This window comes from Cricetulus griseus (assembly GCF_003668045.3).
Source record: "Cricetulus griseus strain 17A/GY chromosome 1 unlocalized genomic scaffold, alternate assembly CriGri-PICRH-1.0 chr1_0, whole genome shotgun sequence".
NCBI classification, from domain to species: Eukaryota; Metazoa; Chordata; class Mammalia; order Rodentia; family Cricetidae; genus Cricetulus; species Cricetulus griseus.
The window spans coordinates 78,164,957-78,186,092 of record NW_023276806.1 but is presented as its reverse complement, the minus strand read 5'-3'; the positions used below and the strand labels follow the sequence as shown (position 1 = coordinate 78,186,092).

At 38.6% G+C, this 21,136-nt stretch overlaps 1 protein-coding gene across 5 annotated transcripts in view; it reads left to right on the top strand.

Moving 5' to 3' along the window:
• The window catches only part of Serpini1 (serpin family I member 1), an 85,263-nt gene extending 67,099 nt beyond the window's left edge, over positions 1–18,164 (top strand). For all 5 annotated transcript variants that reach the window (XM_027391801.2, XM_027391799.2, XM_035450782.1 and 2 more), the window contains 4 exons: positions 1,222–1,319; positions 14,048–14,134; positions 16,143–16,232; positions 16,453–18,164. In XM_027391801.2, coding sequence (XP_027247602.1) covers positions 1,222–1,319; positions 14,048–14,134; positions 16,143–16,232; positions 16,453–16,529 — 352 coding nt within the window. In that variant the 3' untranslated portion in view covers positions 16,530–18,164. The remainder of the gene's footprint in view (positions 1–1,221; positions 1,320–14,047; positions 14,135–16,142; positions 16,233–16,452) is intronic.
• The last annotated feature ends 2,972 nt before the right edge of the window (positions 18,165–21,136 follow it).

The following is a 21,136-nucleotide window of genomic DNA, read 5'->3' as shown; positions in this document are numbered from 1 at the left end:
GAATTAATCATTTATGGATTTAAAAATGTTTTTATATTTATTATTATGTGTATGTGTGTGGGGAGGGAGGGGGTTATGAATGTGTGAAATCAGAGAACAATTTCTAGGGTCACTTTTTCCTTCCACTGTGTTGGTTCTGGGAATCAGATTCCAGTTACTAGGCTTGATGGAAAATCCCTTTATCCACTGAGCCATCTCACTGGCCCCTTTAAAAAGTTTTACATAGTACTTAATAGAACCTAACTTCAAAGCTCCTTTGAAGTTGTGTGTCCATAGCAAATATTTTTATAGTTTTTTTATTTAGAAACAATCATTTTTCATGTCAATATACCAAATGTTTTTTCTGTTAGTGAATTTAAATCCTATTGTGTTATGTCATTTACTTTGATCCATCTTTTTTAATTGAAAAAATCATTTTTTATACAATATATTCTAATTTCGCTTTCTCCTTCACTAATTCTTAGATTTTCTTGATCCTTTTATCTACACAACTCCAAACAGACTCTCTCTAAAAATCAAACAAACAATAGCAAGAATCTCTCTTTTCTCTTTCTCACATACTCACACAACCAACTCACTCCCCCAAATACGTAGAAACCACACAAATCAAAATATACAATCCAAAGACAAATAGGACAAAAAAACAATTCCAAACAAAAAATATAAGGCAAATAGTTGACAAAATGCCATTAAATTCAAGTTTCTTTTGTGTTGACCACAACCTACATAGGTTCAAGCCAGATAGGAGTCCTGGCATTGATAAGGAGAATGGACAAAGATTGTCACACTTAGCCATGAATCTATCTGTAATTGGTACGACTTGCAAAGGAAAACTTTCCCTTCTCCAATTTTGATCCCACCATTTTCATAAAAACAATCACGTACTTCTTTCAGTCAATAGTCAGCTTTAGCATCATTTATCCACTATAAAACACACTTTTGGGCTGGAGATACGGCTCAGAGGTTAAGAGCACTGACTGCTCTTCCAGAGGTCCTGAGTTCAATTCCCAGCAACCACATAATGGCTCACAACCATCCACTATGAGATCTGGTGCCCTTCTCTGGTGTGCAGATATACATGGAAGCAAAATGTTGTATACATAATAAATAAATAAAATCTTAAAAAAAAAACACTTTTGTCATCAACATTCTGAGCATTATATCCTTGTTCCGGTAAGAAGCTGTTGTTAGTGAAATACTTTCTTGCCATATGTTCTCCAGGTTCACAGTGGAGCAGGAAATTGATTTAAAAGACATCTTTAAAGCCCTTGGAGTCACTGAAATTTTCATCAAAGATGCAAATTTGACTGCCATGTCAGGTAAAAAATAATTATTAATTAAATATTATTCATAAAAAGCTTTTCAAAATAATGATCCTATGCCTATCACTTCTCATGGATTTCTTTTATTTCACTCTCTCTTTAATTTAAATTAGAAACAATCTTGTTTTATATGTCAATCCCAGTTCCCTCTCCCTCCCCTCCTCCCCTGCACCCCACAGGCTCCTTATCCTATCCCATTTCTGCTCCCCAGGGAGGGTGAGACCTTCCATGAGGGATCTTGGAAGTTTGTTACATAATTTGGAGCAGGGGCTAGGCCCTCCCACATGTGTCTAGGCTGAGAGAGTATCCCTCTATGCAGAATGGCTTTCCATAGTCCAATCATACACTAGGAATAAATACTGTTCCACTACCAGAGACCCATAGACTGCCCAGGCCTCCTAACTGATACCTGTGTTCAGGGGATCTGGGCCAGTCCTATGCTGGTTTCCCAGCTATCAGTTTGGGGTTCATGAGTTCCCCTTGTTCAGGTCAGCTGTTTTTGTGGGTTTCTCCAGACTGGCCTTGACCCCTTTGCTCATCACTCCTCCCTCTCTGCAACTGGATTCCAGGAGTTTGGCTTAGTGCTTAGCTGTGAAACTCTGCTTCTGCTTCCATCAGCTACTGGATGAAGACTCTAGGATGGCATATAAGGTAGTCATCAATCTCATTATAGAGAAAGAGCATTTAAGGTAGCCTCTCCACTATTGCTTAGATTCTTAGTTGTTGTCAACCTTGATATCTGGACATTTCCCTAGTGCCAGATTTCTCTTTAAACCTATAATGGCTCCCTCTATGATGGTATCTCTTTTCTTGCTCTCCTCTATTTTTCCCCTGACTAGATCTTCCCTCTCCCTCATGTCCTCCTCTCCCCTCCTCTTCTACCCTTCTCTTTCTCCTAACTCCTTCTCCCCTCCCTAAATGTTCCCAATTTGCTCAGGAGATCTTGTCCCTTTCCCTTTCTCTGGGGGACCATGTATGTCTCTCTTATGGTCCTCTTTGCTTCCCAGTTCTCTGGTGGTGTGGATTGTAGGCTGGTAGTCTTTTGTTCTATGTCTAAAATCCATATATGAGTGAGTACATACCATGTTTGTTTGGTTTTTTTTTGTGACTAGGTTTCTTCTAGTTCCATCCATTTGCCTGCGAATCTCAAAATTCCATTGCCCTTTTTTCCCGTGAGTAGTACTCCATTGTGTAAATGTACCACATTTTTTTTCAATCCATTCAATCCATTCAGTTGAGGGTCACATCTAGGTTGCTTCCAGGTTCTGGCTATTACAAATAATGCTACTATGAACATAGTTGAACAGATTCCTTGTTGTATGAATGTGCATCCTTTGGGTGTATGTCTAAGAGTGGAATTGCTGAATCTTGAGGTAGACTGATTCCCATTTTACTGAGGAACCGCCATACTGATTTCCAAAGTGGCTGTATGAGTTTGCAATCCCACTAGCAGAGAGAGAGAATCATAGGGTTCAAAAATCCTAATACTTGCTCTCTCAGGGTTAGGATAGTGAGAGTTGTTACTGAGCATCACTCAGATTCTAGCAATGAGCTGAGAATGATGTTTTTGATGTATTTGGTGATGTAACTTCTGCTCCTCATTCAGGGAGCTTGATGCCCTAAGCACCAACAGATATTCTTTAAGAGCCTACTGTGTAGATGACCCTGTCTATGCAAGAGAGAAGTATTTTCCTTTAGTAAATGTCTTCAGGGCTCATGTCCAAGTTCTTAGAGCTAAAAGCCCCACATTGGCATAGTCAGGAAGGCCAGACTATTGGAGTTAAGAAAGATCATCTGCTGTCTCTATACCTGAGTTAGAAATATATTCATAGCTGAAGCATAGCATAAAATTCTAATGCTGTCTTCCTTATAAATTTAGAACATTGATCTTACTCTACTGGCTGAGTTCCCGCTGGATAATTACATTCTACTTTCTTTACCGTGATTCCTCACTGTCTCCCAAGCATTCAGGCAGATATTTTACCCAAATATAATATCAACTGCCACTCAGTTCTGAGGGGTTAGCTCTGCTAAAGCAAGTCAATCACTGTGATCAGCGTGACTTACAATTTTAGACATAGTTAGGTTCATAAAGTAATATTTCGTTGATTTTCCTACCACAGCAAACCATAATGTTTGCTATGAATCAGATGGCTTGGAGATTTGGAATAAAACTAAAATCTTTCAGAGAGTTTTTAGTAGTCTGTATGCAAAGTGTCTAGTTATTTGACCAAACCTACTAGAAAGAGTTGGCACACAGTAAATGTTTGCTGGACACTAAAGCAGGTTTAGGGAAGAAGGAAATAAGGCTATTTCGGTCCACTTTACACACTTGAGAAGTCATTTACCAACCAGCACTTGCCATCTTAAACACCATCCTGTTTAGGCTTTGTATTGCTTCAATGAATCTGAAGTAAACCACTTACAATTTGCAGTGAGAACTCTTGCATTGTTAAATTAGGAGTTCCATTAAACAGTGGTAGCTCTAGCATGCCAGCCACCCCAACTAATCCTCCTTTCTCCCTCCCTCTTTAGCACTTCTCTCCCTCCCTTTCTCTTCCCTTTCTCCTTCATTAATTTATGAACCATCCCTTTGTTTGCCTCTGCTTCTTTTAATTTCAGTGTGATTTCTTGGCCTTGGTTATTTGAGCACCATATGCTCTACCTTCCATGGTTCAAATCCTTTTTAGAAGAGTAAATTTTCACCTCTCCATATAACACAAAACCTTGACAGTGAAAGGTTCTCTAATTCTTAGTGACCCTCACAAGGACACAATAAAAGTATTTGCATGTGTTTAGTTAATGCTTTCTTAAGGTTTATGGGGGTGTTAATGATATATTAAGCGAGTGATATTTTGTGCTGTGGCTATTATTTTCTCAAAACACCTGCTAGTGAGGCAAATGAATAAGAAAAGTGCTATGTTACACATTTAAGAAAAATCTTACCTGACCCAAAGAAAGAAACACGAACAGCTTTAAACTTTATTTGTTTATGCTTATGTGTAAGGATATTTAGCTTAAAGTATATTTGTGTACCACATGTGTATAGTGCCCAACAAAGCCAGAAGAAGGTGGCCGATCTTCTGGGACTAGAAAGTTGTTAGTTGAGGGTGCTTGAAATCACATCTGGGTACTTTGGTAGAGCAGCTAGATCTTCTAACCACTGAGCCATGCCTCCGTCCCCAAAGCATGGGGTACTTATGGGGAGAAAGACATAGCAGCCAATTTATTATAAGAAATACTGGAAGAACCACTAACAGTGATTCTCAAGGTCACGTTTCCTCTCCACTCCCACCACAGGGAAGAGTCAGCAATAGCTCAAGACCCTCTTATGTATCGTAATGGGAAATGGTCCATTTCCAGTTGGAGGCCAGTTGTGCCTCTGAACATCCTCAATGAACAACACAGGGTCCCACAATGACTAAGTACCCGATCTTAAATGTCAGCAGTGACTCGAGGCTGGGACAACACCGGTTAGAGAAAACATTATGGGCACAGGGGAGAAAATACGGCAAAAGTCAAATGAAACTCCCTGCAAAGGATGGAAGAGAGTATGTATAGACGTCTTTCAATGTGTTTAGAAAGAAGTATTGAAATGTTGAGAATCATTTCAGCTAGACAGGCTGTACAGCAAGCCACGGGGATCTGCTTGCCATGTCCTCTCACAGCTGGGGGGGGGCGGTGACAGATGTATTGGTACACATCTGGCCTTTTCACATGAGTACTGGGGATCAGAATTTAGGTCCTCATGCTTGTATGGCATGCTCTTTACACATAGTCATCTAACCGGCCTAGACCTTTCATTTCTTACAGAGCTTGGTACTATTTGGAATGTTACCTTGCACATGTGTTTCTATGTCAACAAAAATTTTACTTAAAGTTTAAAAAAGATATTTAAAAACAATAGTGGAATGAATCTGTACCTTTGAAAGAATTAAAAATACAAAAACAAACAAACAAACAAAAAAAACCAAAAAACTACTCCATGGTGGTAAAAACACTAGATTCTTAAAGCACAAATGGAGAAAAAAACAAACTACCTGCATCAGCTCCTTTTGCTTCAGGGGAAACTGAGTGACTTGAAATCCTTCACTGAGACTTCTCGGGGAGGCTTTTCCATTTTTAATCCCTTTGAATCCACTCTTGTGGGAATGCTTCTTAGGGCTGCCCTAGGCTACTTCAATGCTCTGCTAAATGGTTTCCAATCTCTCTCTCTAACCTAATCTGTTGTATCTTCCACTGCCAAGATTAATCACTTTAATAGTCCCCCTCAGACGCATCGCTGCACAGGCTCCGAGCTTCCTTCGCTTTGCAGCTCACTGTTCCCTGTTGCACAGGGAACTGAGAGGTCCTCCCTCTAAAGTTCAGTCCTTCAACTTAGCTTGTGTTCCAGTCATTAGGAACACTTGCTCTGCCTATCTCCCCAACCCCTCACATCTGGGAAATCTCTTCCACCTGAATTGAGCCTCACCTCCAGATAGCCCGTATTTCATCAAGCCGCCATGATTGCATCACTAGAAGCAACTACTCATTAAATCCCTAGTATTTTGTTTTCTTTGTTGCACACCACACAACTTATTTCATATTTATGTTACTTATGCATCTAGTATCCCGGGTAGAATGTAAATGCCCCAAAGATTTGATTCTGATGCATGTGTCCTCAGTGCCTACCACTCTTACTTGCTTGGTACTCACTGAATACAGATGTAAATGAGTAGGATGCTCAATATTTATTAAGTTGACTTCTCCATCTCAATTTGATATCCATTGCTTCTGATGCTAAATCCCATTAACATAAAGCACAGTAAAGACTCATACAACAAACGTGGAATGCACAGTGCTGAGAACCATTTTCTTCTCAGGCTTCGTTTAAAATGCTCAGGTAGCTGCAGCAAGGATTCTATTATAGAGGAAGGTTGTTTTATAATGAAAATGAATGGCATTTGGATTGATAGGTAATCTTCTTGGAAAGTATAAGGACAAGAAAAAGAGACTACTAAATCCTTCAGCATAAAGTACAAGCTTTAATAAAAAAGCCAATAAAATAAAGGACTTAAAAAGACACAGTGAAAGGCATATTCAGGTTGGATGCAAGCTCTGTAGATTGATGCTGGCCCTGCTCCTGTATCCTGCCCCCTGTTGCTCTTTCTCCTTTCACTGTAAGCCAGAGGGCTTGTTCCTTTTTCACTGCCACAATTCTGCTTTTTTTCTACTTTTTTTGCCTGACTGTTGCAAAAGTGAACTTGATCTGCCTGCCCCTAGGTATTTGCTCATCCAAATTATCTCTTGACTGCTATCTTCTAAACTCAAAGCAAGTGTATGCCATTGTTTCTAGACAAAGCCCAAGCTCTCTAACCCCATGGTCAAAGCTCTTAACATGAGAAACGTTGTCTGCTGCTCCCCAACCTGCTCATAGTCTACACACCATTGAGCCCTTCGAGTCCTTCCATTTCTCCCACTTTGTAATTGTATTCATGTGTCAAATGACCTTGCCTCCTCCTTTTCTACTCTTCTACTTATTCTTCCAGAACCAGCCCAGCTGACACCTTTGCCTGGCATCTTGTTCTCCTCCTAGGCAGTTTGGTTTTCTTCAACTGGAACATGGCAGTGTTTCACACCTACATCTGTTATCTTGGTGGTTCTCGTTTCACTTGGACTCTCTGTTTATACACGTGTGCCTGAGCTACAAGCTGTATCAAAGCAGTGACTGTGTGCTAGATGTCACTCTGTCTTCAGAGATAAGCACGGTGTTGATGTGGGGTAGAAGATGAGTGGGAAATACGGGGAGCATGGTAATGGATGCTGCCTGGGTTTACAGAAAGCTGCTTCTCTCTACTCCCCACCCTTTCTACTTCCCATACTCAGGCCACTGGGACTTTTTTGGTTCCCTCCCTAAATATGCTCAGTTTGAATCTGTCTCTGCACTTGTTTACACCTGCACCTTCAGCTCTTCCCCTGGCCAGTTCCTTCATATTCCCTTGGTCTCAGCTCCCATTTACCCTCCCATCTTCCCTACTTGACACTTCCACAGAGATGTGCCACACTGCCTCTGTCACCAACCGCCATACGGTCTTATCTTGTATTCCCAGGTATATAAACTACATCTGGGAATCATGGCCGCTTGTATTTGCTTTATTACTGCTCTTTTATTTATGCCCACGTGCCTTTATGTGGAAAGGGTTGTGAAGTGTTCATAGTATGTCTATGAACTCTAGATACTCAGTACATGAACAAGCAAATAAGTGAACAATTTCTGCTTCTGGAAAAAAGAAAAAAGAAAAAACCACTCTGTTCTAATCTGTGAGAAGTCAGGCTCTGGGACATTCTTCAAAAGTTTCATGGGTGGGGCTGGAGCTAAAAATATGGTCACATAGAGGCACTTTTGGTATGTAGGGTTTTGCTATGATACTCTCTTCATTTTGTTATTTTAAGCCTGCCCTTGGTGATGGAGAAGTCTATTTAAATAGGCTCTATTCAGAAACAGGGCCACAAATAAAGCAGAGGCCAACACTTGCCTGATGATCACCCTGCCAGCTCGATGTGTTTCTCAGATGCTCAGAGCCTCTGTGCCCTGCACAATAACTCAAATGGAGCACTTGCTCAAGGAATATTTGCTCAGCCATTGAATGAATGCTTTAGTGCTTTGCCCTGTTTTCTTTACAAGGGTTTGGTTTCCTGCCTAGCTCCCCTCTGGGTAGCTTAGTGTTTGCTGGCTTGTTCCCATCTTGTCCATTGTAAAAAGTCTGGGTCCTGGTTGCCTGGAGGAAAGTGGAACCAAACAGCAGTGCCTACAGGCCAGAAGAGAAGGCCGTTTGGGACCCATGTGCAGACAAAACAAAACAAAACACAAAACGAAGCAAACAAACAAACAAACAAACAAAAAACAGCATTAAAAAGAAGAAAGAAACATTTGTAGACTAAGGAGTTACAGTGCTTGACATGCAAGCACCAAGTTCAATCCCTAGAAGTTGCATTAAAAGGTGGGGCTGCCTGTGCTGGGGAGGTAGGGGTACAGGCAGATCCCTGGGGATCTCTGACCAGCCAGACTAGACTAATTAGTGAGCTCCTGGCCACTGAAAGACCTTGTCTCATAAAACAAAATATATGGCTCTTGGGGAGGATACCAAAGGTTGACCCCTGGCATCCATGTGCACACATCTGTAGCTGTACAAATGCATGCAGCCACATGAACACAGGACAGAGGGCTCCCGATTATCAATTGGCCAGGATGAAGTCCAAGTACAAGCATAAGGAGCCATGAACATAAACTTGCTTGTGTTTCTACATGTCTTCATCTATTCTTAAAATTTTGTTGCCACCGATACATGCTTGCTCAAGCCACTTACAGTGATATTTTACTTTAATATGATTGTTTGAAGATTATCCCAAGGTGGTGGGAGCATACTTATTTCCTATATGTACATCTATAGTAATAGATTTTTTTCTGCATGTTAAGTGTCTGGGATTTTTACATCTGCAGACACCAAATTAACTATTGGGTGGCATTAGTCATGCTGTGGAAATATGAACACCAGAGTCAATCTTTGCTTTGCTGCCTTTGAAATATAGACAGTAACACTGGCCAGCCAGATCCTATTACTGCTACTTTTAAACTTGATCCAATTTTTAAGCCTCTTAGTGCATGTGACTTTTGTGCCCTTTCCCTCTCTTATTGCTCTTTTCTTGGAACACTTACTTTTATTAGCATGTATTTTATTATAAAAATAAACCTCATGGGCATAATTGTGAGCCAAACTATGGTCATGGTGTCCATGCATTGTCACACAAAGTTGGCACACCCACAATCTCACATCATGAAAAAACTAAGACTTTTCATTAAACCATTACCAAGTCTTGTACAGAATGGTGTTCTGGGTTAATAGTAGAAAATCGCACATTAGCAGAGTATTCCCTCCATTCAGGACTTTACATTTTAAGCCCAGCAATGTGCCAGAAAGTAGGGGTACTTTGATGAATTGCACAGTCATTGCCTTAAGGAAGGTGACAGTCCAGGAGAAGGCAGACATTAATGCTGGTGTAATATATTAGAAAGGCTTAATAGAATCAGTTTGGGGTCTATGGGAAAAGCATGGTCACATCTAATTTAAAGATACAGGAATCAGAAAAGCAAGAGAAGTCTCCTGGGGTAGAAGCTGAGTCATTGGAGCACAGAGGCTAAGGGAAGATCTGGGGAAGCAAACCAGGAGCAAAGATGGAGCATTTTTAACTCAAATGACAAGAGCAGAGCATGAAGGGTAAAGAATGTGGAATGAATGAGGGAGAGGCTGCCCTGGGGAGGTGCTAGGACTTACCCAAGTATGAAATACCCTCAGAGACAGGCTGAGGGACAGAAGGGAGGAGGAGAGCTCAGCAGAGTATAATTGGTTTGCACCTGCATGGGTTCATGCTGTGTAAAGTAGGCATTACAACCTTTCCATCACCTTGTTCTGACATTCTGTGACAACCACTGCAACTTAGTAAACATTCATTTCTACATGTCATCGGATTTAATTTAAAATTTTACTCTCAGCTGACATAAATAATAGAAAAATTGCATTTTAATGGTGTACCATGTAACATTTCAAGTACACATGTACGCTGTATACTATTTTAAAATTTAAATTACATTTTAAAATGAATTTTTACTTATTATTATTTGTGTGAACATTGTGTAGTGGCATGTGCCATGATGGAACAACTTTGTAGAGCCACTTCACATCTTTTACCTTTATGTGAGTTCTGGAGAATAAACTCAAGTCATTAGGCTTACATTGCCAATCACTTTACCATCTGGGTCATCTTAAATCAGGCAAAACACATCTATCTCCTTAAACATTTATTCACTTATGATAAAAAGAAATTCAGAAATGCTTTGGTGTAGTCTTTTGAAATGCACAGAGTGTTATCATCTGCAGTTAACAACCTCGACGTCTTACTCCTACTTAACTGTAAGGCTCTGTCCATTTATCCACCTTTCCCTGACCCTCCACCACTTGGACAGAGGCTACATGTAAAGGGATCATGTTTTTCCTGTTTCCAGGTGTCAAATGCATACATTACCAGAGGTCTCCCACATGCAGTTTTGTCTCTGCAAGCTGGTATGGCTGAATGATCATTGTCTTTGTAAACTTCCCTTCAGAGTATTTAAGTGGGGCTAAGCTGGCAGGCTGAGCATGCACGGTCCTGAGGAACTGAGTTCAACTGCTTTTATGTTCAGAGCCATGATTATGTCTTGATTTATGAGCTTCTGTTAACTGAAAGAATGAAGACAGAATCAGGCTTTGAAAATAGTTATCAGTTAACTACTAAATTGTTTATATGTTCTCAGCCTTTGGATTCATGTGTTTCTTTTGCCAATTAAAAGATACCTGAATAGGGCTGGAGAGATGGCTCAGAGGTTACGAGTACTGACTGCTCTTCCAGAGGTCCTGAGTTCAATTCCCAGCAACCACATGGTGGCTCACAACCATCAGTTATGAGACCTGGTGCCCTCTTCTGGTGTGCAGATATACATGTATACATAGTAAATAAATAACATCTTTAAAAAAAGATAGCTGAATAATCAAATGGTTCATATTTTCCCCTTTGTTAAATAAAGGCAAAAGAAGTATTGGGATTTGAGAGAGAGCTAATTATATTTGATGTTTACATATAAATTTTGGTTGCATTTTATTTTTCTTTTAGTCATCAAATGTATTTTGTAAGGAAATATAAAAGATGGGCCATTTAATAATGTGATAATTATTGCTGATACCAAATATAATCTAAGGAAATGGATCCCTATTAGAAGTATATTCACAGATGTCATTGTTGGTTACCATGGTGATTATTCAAAACACCAAATGTACCAAATGTTTACCAAATGTACCAAAAAAGTTGGTGAATATTGTTTTCCATGTATAGAAGATAATTGTATATTTTTGAAAACTTGAGGGAAAATGTACATTGTTTTAGGTCACAGTTAGTTATGTTATTCAACACTCTAATGGTAAATCAATTGTGAGGTTTTTTTGCATGCATGCGTTTGCAATTCTCTCTCTCTCTCTCTCTCTCTCTCTCTCTCTCTGTGTGTGTGTGTGTGTGTGTGTGTGTGTGTGTGTGTGTGTGTGTGTGTGTATATTCAGGTATATATGTGTGTTTTGGGTACACCTCTATACATGTGCATGTAGAGGTCAGAGGTCAAATCAAGTGTCTCCTTCAACTCTTCTCCATCTAATTTTTTCTTTTTTTTCTTTTTTCTTTTTTTTTTTTGAGGGATTCTCTAACTGGGCTAGCCTAGCAGGCCAGGAAGACCCAATGGTCTTCCAGTCTCTGCCTTCTCATCATGACTGCTTTTTCAAGCAGGTACTTGGGATCTTAATTCAGGTCCTCCAACTTTTGTGGTAGTCATTTTATCAACCTAGCTTCTACCCAGCCCTTGGATTGTAGCTACAAATGGTGCTGGATATAAACACTTATTTGTCTGAAATTTAGCATAGACTTCCTAGAATTGAAGAATAAATAGAACTGTATAGAGTAGAACACATTTGAGTGACTATCTTGCTGTCTGTGTTTCTCCTTTTTCAAAAGTAGTCGGAATGCATTTTATGATTCTTTTGTTTTCATCTAGGGGAATAGTTGAACTCAGGACTCAAAGACATTTATAGTTTGCTAGGTCCTCCACAGAAAAGTATTACAGACTGTGGAACTTAGTCTTCCCCAGGGAAGAACTTCTAAGTTGTTTTTCAAATTCTAGTAGTCAGTCTTGAACTCACATTTATACAAGTAACTTTATACAGACTGAGCAGGTTTTTTTGTATTTATGTATTTTTTGTATTTATGTATCTCAGTGTGTGTGTGTGTGTGTGTGTGTGTGTGTGTGTGTGTGTGTGTGTGTGTGTGTGGCATTATGTACTGTATGTGTAACAATTTTAAAAAGTCATGAATTTGAGAGAGAGCAGGGGGAGTATATGGGAGGCTTGGAGGAAGGGAAGGAGAGGGAAAATAGGTAATTGTATTTTAATACAAAGATTTATTAAAAAGTAGAAATTCATGTTCTCACTAGTTCTACAGCTAACAATCCAAACTAAGAGTGTTGACAGCATTGGCATTTCCTGAGATCTGCTTCTTTGGCTTACAGATGACAGCTTCTCTATTTATCTTCACAGATACATTAGTTGATTTTCTCCAGAGACACAAGACATATGTGTATATGTGTGGGGGGGGACAATAATACATATTTTGTGTGTTTATAGATATTTTACATGTGTATAGGATATGGTAGTTAGATGGCTAGATAGATGAAGATAGATGGTGATATGTAGATAGATACACAGATTTTACATAGAGAGATAAATGATAGATGGTAGATGGATAGGTAGGTAGGTAGATGGATGGAGGGATAGACAGAGATAGATAGATAGATAGATAGACAGACAGACAGACAGACAGACAGACAGATAGATAGATAGATGATAGATTTCTTTTTAGAGACTGGCTCACATATTGTGGAGGCTTGAAATGAAATGAACATGAAGAAATGAAAAATCTACAGAGCAGACACTCAAGGAAGAGTCACAACTGAAGGCAATGCAATCTGTGGACTGAATTACTCCTTGCTTTGAAGAGATCTTTGTTCTAATTCAGCTTCTTCAGCTGATTGGATGATGCCCAACCACATTGGGAAAGCAACCTGCTTTACTCAAATCCCACTGATTTAAATGTTAATCTCACACAAAAAACATGCTCACAGAAACACCCAGAATGTTTGTTCAAGTATGTAAGTAGTAAGGCTTGGACAAATCGACACATGAAACGAAATACTTTATCTCTGCTTTTCTTTGTAGCTATCTCAGTCCAAATTGCTCTTGAGTGTAGACTAGTCATATTTGATCAAAATCCTCTACAGTGACTTCATTTTAAGACTCCATTTTTTCAATATAGTCATGGACTAAAGTTCTGGGGGTTGGAACCTGAGCAGAGAATGTTTAGGGTCATAAATCTGCCCCAAATAGCATTAATTTCAAAGTAAGCTGAAAGGCAATTCAATGCAGAAAATGTTCTTCCTTTTACTAGAAATGTATTCTTAATCTAATCTTGGAGTGATGTATTTGCAAGCACTCACATAAGCCACTAAACCAGACTAGAATGTCAATATATATACATATATGTGTGTGTGTGTGTGTGTGTGTGTGTGTGTGTGTGTGTGTGTGTGTATTCTTTTTTTACATTTCTTCAGGCAAGAAGCCAATTTTATTTTACCAAGTAAGTGTCACCTATATATTATAACAATTATTGATTAGGTTTAAGGAAAGACTATTTTAATTTCTGGGTCTTCACTGTTTTTCATTGTGTACTTTTTATTTCAAATCAGAGAGCAATGGATATTATATTTTTATTGTGCCTTATGAAATCATTTGAGATCACTATTAAAAAACAGAGTTTCTGCTACCCTTCCTCTGAGCAGTGTAAGAATTAAGCAATAGGAAAAAAGAGAAATATACAGTGGGAAATTACTGGAGCAAAGATTGGGGCAAATTAACAAGTGGTTATAAAATGAGGGTAAATTTGAAACCATACCATCCTTAGTTCTCTCATGCCTTATGTAAAATCTAGCATTATATTGTCTTTGTCTTTTTTTTTTTTTTAATCAATATCTTGGTTTCTCAGCGCTCTCAAACTCACTTACCCAAGAGGTCAAATGTGTTTCTGTGTCTGGCGCTAATGATCTCATTTCTTCTTTTCAGATAAGAAAGAGCTGTTCCTCTCCAAAGTTGTTCACAAGTCCTTCATCGAGGTTAACGAAGAAGGGTCAGAGGCAGCTGCAGCCTCCGGTAGACACTAAGTCATTTTCTGAGCTCTTTGACTTCTCCAAAATTTCTGGTTTTAAAGAATCCTGGGTGGAATTGGAGATCCCTTTTTGAAACCGTACCAAAGACATCATTCTTTTCTGAGTCAGAAGTCAAGCGAAAGCTAAAGCAGTCAGAGCATTTTCAGTAGAATGTGAAGTGTGCCGTAGGTCCATGTCTAGTCTCCCAGTGAGGCATTGCATGGTGACAGCTCTAAAAGATGATCCCCCTTTTGCACTGTTTGCACAAATATTGTCAGTATTCGCCTAGTGGGTATGCAAACATTTTGCCTTTCTAATTACTCTTGGAAGTTAGTTCTTAACTTCTGTCTGTGGAAAGTTGGTTTTGAAAAATTACATGTACAAACAAGAGTTGATAGACAAAAAAAAAAATGCTTTTAAGTACCTTTAAATAATAATAGCTATAAGATAATGATTTCCAATAGGCAAAATTTTAAATGGGCCGGGCGTTGTTGGCGCACGCCTTTAATCCTAGCACTTGGGAGGCAGAGGCAGACGGATCTCTCCGAGTTGGAGGCCAGCCTGGTCTCCAGAGCGAGTGCCAGGATAGGCTCCAAAGCTACACAGAGAAACCCTGTCTCGAAAAACCAAAATAAATAAATAAATAAATAAATAAATAAATAAATAAATAAAATTTAAATGGACATAGGTTCCATTTCCAGGCTAATAGTCCTCCATTATTTTTGTGTGTGATGAATATATGTTTAAGTGTACACCCATGTATGCATGTATGCTTATGTGGGGGTGATTGTAATGCAGAGGTTGGGCATTCTCCATCTCATTTTCTTGAGGTGATTTTGTCACTGAATCTGGAGCTTACTGATTCGGTTAGACTAACTGGCTAACAAGCCTCAGAGAAGCAGTCTACTTCCCCATCACTGTCATTGAAGTGCAGCCGGCTACTATGCATAGCTTTTTGCCTGGATACGGAGGACCTGAATTCAGGTCTTCACAGTGGTGGGGCAGGAACTTTGCTGACTGAGGCTTCTCCCCACCCCTACCTTTGATCATTTTGACAGCTGTGATTTCACTAGATCACCCAGTATGACTTTACCATTGCATTTCCAGTATCCTCTTGCTCATTAGGATTGCTTCCATTGCATGTTGAACAGATAAGATTGAATTTCATAAACTTTCTATTACCTGGTAATTTATTAGCTGACTGACATGTATTATTTCTGACCTCCTCAGTGATAATAGTAATTTCAAGAGGAAAAGGAAGCAGTCTTAGGTGATCAAAAAAGATTAAAATCTCAGATAACTAATCAGACTGTAGCAAATAGGAACTTGGGAGACTGAATACCCTGCTTGCTGTTGAATTTTTGTTTTGTTTTGTTTTTGTTATTTTGTTTTTTGAGACAGGGTTTCTCTGTGGCTTTGGAGGCTGTCCTGGAACTAGCTCTTGTAGACCAGGCTGGTCTCGAACTCACAGAGATCCACCTGCCTCTGTCTCCCGAGTGCTGGGATTAAGGTGTGTGCCACCACTGCCAGGCTGGCTGTTAAATTTTCATTTGTCACTTCATCCTGGTCATTACTGAAACCCACAGAACTTCAAAGTACAACACTTAACTACAGGCAACAGAAGTAACTAGAAAATGTGAAAGACTGCCTTCACTTTGACAATTCTTTCTTTTCTCCCTTACTGTAATTGAAAAGGCAGTTTAATTAAAGCACAAATACTTGTCTTAGAGTAAGAATAACATTTTTTACAACAGGCAGAGTAAATTACCATACAAATTTTTGATGGTTTAGAGGGAAGAAATGACTTGTATATGTGTTGTGATTGTTTTTTTCTTTAAAATATTATGTATAAATATTAACACCTTCAAAAAATTTCTGTCTTATAGTCCTGGTTTTCTGTAGATTGTTGCTTTTTCATTAAATGAATAGACATAGATTGTTTTGAAAAATTCTCAGGAGTCTGAGTATTTATGTATCCACAGACATGTAATTGCTTTCTCTTTGTACCATAGGAATGATTGCAATTAGCAGGATGGCTGTGTTGTACCCTCAGGTTATTGTGGACCACCCATTTTTCTTCCTTATTAAGAACAGGAAAACTGGTGAGTGTGTTATGTGAATACATTATTTCATAAGCCACAAAAGCTTTCTGTTTCAAAATGATACATATTTTTAAGATTGTTTCCAATGTTCTTATGCTTTTAGAAAATTAAGATATTGTATATTTTTATTTTTATACATTATTAGTTGCATGCGTGTGGGAAATATGTATCCCATTGTTTTGTTCACTCTTCTCTTTTGTTCACTTCCAACTTAATGCAGGTACAATCTTGTTCATGGGACGAGTCATGCACCCTGAAACGATGAACACAAGTGGACATGACTTTGAGGAACTTTGAATGCTGACATTTGAAGAAAAAGAAAGCAGTAATAAAGCACATTTTGTTTGCAATTGGTATATAGTTAGGATTGTCGCTTTACAGCATTATTTAAGGTAATATTTAAAGTAGTTCCGAGTAGAAGTAATACATGTGACCTATAATTCAGCCTGTCAAGAAATGTTACCAGTATTAAAATTATGGTCCTGTTGTGTCATTGTGTCTGTTGTACTGTTGTTTAAAATAAAAGTATATATTGCGCTTGTGAGCATTTTTTTTCACTTTGGAGGTAGTTGTAGTCTGCAACACCACTATAGCTGAAATTTGGAAACTGTGTTGTTTCTTTAGGAATTGTACAACGTAAATGATCCTGCAACGTAAAATGTAGAAACTGCTGTTTCTGAGTGTCTTCATAATCATGCAGAATGAACACCAAAGTGAGCAGCATACATGTAGATAATAAGCAATAATGTGAAGTGGAGACAAGTAAGCCACAAAAATTGGAACTGTCATTTACTGTAGGGCTCCATAGCAAAACTTTTAGGAAAAATTTGGGCTATGTAAAGCCTATAGATGTTACTGATTTGTGTCTATACTGTAGTTTATTCCTTTTAAGTAGTCACTAACCTGTTATATTTATTTTTTAAAGTTTGATTAGCATCTGTGTGCCACATGACTCTGGTAACAAGCTCAAACATCATATTAGCCCCTCCTGATGACATCAAGGGGTCCTGTGAATAGATTGACTTGTACCATTTAAGTATGATACTTCTTTTGATGTTACCAGAAAGATGAAATCACCCAGTGGCACATTTCCTAGAATATATCCAAGGCATCAAGTGATACATTGATATACCAGCTACTTAGATGTCTTTACTTTATAGAAAAATCACCGGTCAATGCATCATATGGAATTAGTGCATCTCAAACTCAGTGTGTGATGCTGTCACCTGGTCAGTTATTACAAATGCAGGTTCTTATCCAGGATGTTTAAGATAATATGGGGACAATACCTTTTTAACAAGCTCCCAAATGATGTCATGGGTGTTGGAACTTGGGCTTTGCTGTTTGTCATTGGGGTAGCAAAATTCTACTTACTGTAAGTATCACATGTTTGATATTAATATGAATACATGAAAAAAACCTTTAATTTTCACTGACTGAACTTGGAGGGAACCAGGATGGGAGCAGGATGTCATCTGTGTTAATAATACAATGCCCTTGTCAAGAATTAGTGTGACTCTAAAGTTTTTTTAAGAACATACTATAGATAAATGTGAGATTCTTCTGCATATTACAACACTTGAAATACAGTCTTTAAAAATATGGAGACATTTATAGGCAATACCCTTGAAAGAATTTATGAATATCCAAGGACACAGTATTTAACAGTGAATCTTTTACAGCTTAAATTTTCAGAAGACTTGCAGTTTATTCATAAATCTTGATGTTATTGTAGAATAGTGTTCTTGTTTTCATTTATAATTTATGTAGCTGTGATGGCTGATGTTGATTCAGCATTCACATTTTAAGCTAAGACAGTATTTGTCACTGTATCCTTCTTGTGAATATTACTCATGTGGCTATGCCTATGTGTTCATCAGTTAACTAAATGTATTGCCTGTAAGGAAGAATAAACATCATTATGCAATCACATGATTCTACAAAGTCCCCAAAGCTATTTTTTATTAACAGATATATGATCAAGTTCTTCTATTTGGAATATTTATCTTAAAATGTTTCAATATAAGTTAGGTGTTACCTAATTGAAAATGGATGTTCTCATACTGGTGGAAAGCCTTGAAATAATATGTTACAACACCAAGTTTTTTCTTTTATTAATTTAGTGTGTGTGTGTGTGCATGTGTGAGTGCATGTGCGTGTGCATGTGTTTGTGCATGTGTGTGTGTGTATGTGTGTATGCATGCTTGTATGTGTTTACCAGAGAACAGGCATTCATATGCCACAGTTTGCATGTGGAGGTCAGAGGACAAATCGGAGGAATCGGTTGCCTCTTTGCACCTTGGGATGCCAGAATCACACTCAAATTGTTAGAATTGTGCAAGAAACACTTGCATCCATTGGGTCTCACTTGCACTCAAGGTTTTCTGTTGTCATCACTTTGCTTTTAATTTTCTCAATAGATTTCTTTTGTTGGAAAGATAACAATGAATCATTCCTAATGGTTTTATTTTCTTTAATTACAATGGATAATTACTGTAGGTGCATGCTCAAGCAGACACAAATGCATACATGCATGGAAAACACTTTTGTTCTGTGAACTTTTGTTTTGGAGGAAATCAGCAATCTTTCTGAATATGTTGATGTTAGCTGAAATTCTTATGTTAGTTATTTGTGTGTATGCAACAGACTGGACTGAATAGTTATAGACAATACAATCCTATATACTTGAATACTACCATTATGACCAAACAGATATTAAAATAAGTATTATACAAATACTTATTTGAAATATCCATTTCATAAGAACATTGAAAATAAAAAGAAAATGCAGTAAAGAGCATACTTCATTCTCATTAAATATGCATGGTATACATAATACAATTCACTGATTTTTGATATATAATCAGTTTCTTTAATTTTTAATGGTAGTAATTTTTCTTATCTGAAAACCTGTTTTATTTTTTCTCTAAAACAAAAGTAGTGGCAGAATTTCACTTACTAGCTGAAGGCAAATTAAACCAGTTAAAACTTGTCTTTGTAAAGTAAAGGTCTTTGCTGCAATTTTGAGCAAAGTTAAAATACAATTTCAAGAATAAAAGAAGTAATAAGAAAATATTGTTGATGAAAACTCTGTAAATTTGCCCTGCTCTCAGAGCCTCATGAAATCCTGATCCATTACAAAGGGATTCTTCTAAAAGCAGACACAATGCAAGATTCTTCAGTTTAATGATTAATTGAGGAGAGACTCAATGAAACATCCTACCAAGGTGCCAAGTCAGCTAGAAGCTTCCAGGAAACCTAACTCACCTGTTAATATTCTCGTGCACAATAAAAAAGTAGTTTGTAATACATACAAAGAAGTAATGTATACAGACTGAGCAGGTTGTGCTTAGGAATATATATGTATATGCATATGCAAACATTCTTCCAATAAAAATTAATGAAAAAAGAGGCCAATAATTTGAAATAGAGCAATGAAAGTGTATATAGGAGGATTTGGAAGGAGGAGAGGAAAGGGAGACATTAAGTAATTATATTATAATCTCAAAAATTGTTGGACTAAACTCAAGACAAATCTCTAATTGACATAAGCATACAATTAAAACGAACTTCCAGACTTGGGTGACCATGGGTCCAACATAATGAGACTCAGGGTTTTGTCTCTAAACCATGATAGAATCATGAAGGGTGTGTGATTTCAGGATAGGGGACACAAAGGAGCAAAGGTAAAATAGGCAAATTTAGAGTAAGCAGTTACAAGCTTTTACTATTTGATTTCTGGCCTACTTACAAGTCACGTTTTATTCAAAAAGATTTAGTTATTTTCCTTCTTTAAAATTGAACCGGTAAAGTGGCTGATGAGAGCAGAGACAGACATCCACAGAAATACACTGAGCTGAAATCTGGAACTCAGTTGAAGAGAGGGAGGAATGAAGAACGAAGGGGTCTGTACCTGGTTGGAGAAACCCACAGAAACAGTTGGCCTGAAAAAGGGAAAGCATATCGACCCCAGATGCTCTTTGGGAGGACAGTACAGGACTAATCCAGCCCCCTGATCATGGATGCCAATGGGGAGGCCCCTGCACTCCTGGGATTTTTAGACATAGAGCAAAGGTTTACCAGCCTATAATCCTCTACCCCAAGGAAACTAGAAATCATGAATGACTCCAGAGGGAGGTGGACTGGCGTTTTGCCCTGGTGGGTGGGAGGGACTTCGAGAGCCCATCCCACTTGAAGGGATTCGCTCTGTCTCTGAACACATGGGGAGGGGCCTAGGCCCAGCACAGGAAGATTTGGTGGACTTGGTGGAACCCTGGTTGGGGGCCCTACCCTGCCTGGGGAGTGGCGGGTGGATGGGGTGGGGGGTAGGTTGGAGGTGGGGGAGAAGGAATGGGGGTGGGGGAGGGAGAGGGAGAGGGAAAGTATATGTGAAAATATTAATAATTTAATAAAAAAAGAAAAAAAAAAGAAAAAAAAATTGAACCGGTAAGTCTTTCCATTATTCTCTTGTTAGGTTGTGCGTCTTCATGTGTGTGTGTAGATATGTGCATCTCAGTGTATGTCTCAGGGTATGTGTCTTTGCCTGTGTGTTTCAATATCTGTGTCTTTGTGTATCTCAATGTAAGTGTGTCTCAGTGTATGTTTCTCAGTATGAGGGTGTATCTGTGTATGTGTGTGTGTCTGTAACTCTGTCTCTGTCTCTGTCTCTGTCTCTCTCTGTCTCTCTCTGTCTCTCTCTGTCTCTCTGTGTGTGTGTGTGTGTGTGTGTTTGTGTGTGAGTGTGTGTGTGTGTGTGTGAGTGTGTGTGTGTGTGTGTGTGTGTGTGTGTGTGTGTCTGTATCTCTGTGTGTCTGTGTCTGTATCTCATTGTGTTTCCCAGGGTGTGTATGTATCTCAACATGTGTGTGCATCAGCATGGTGTACTTCACTGTGGCCATGGCCTC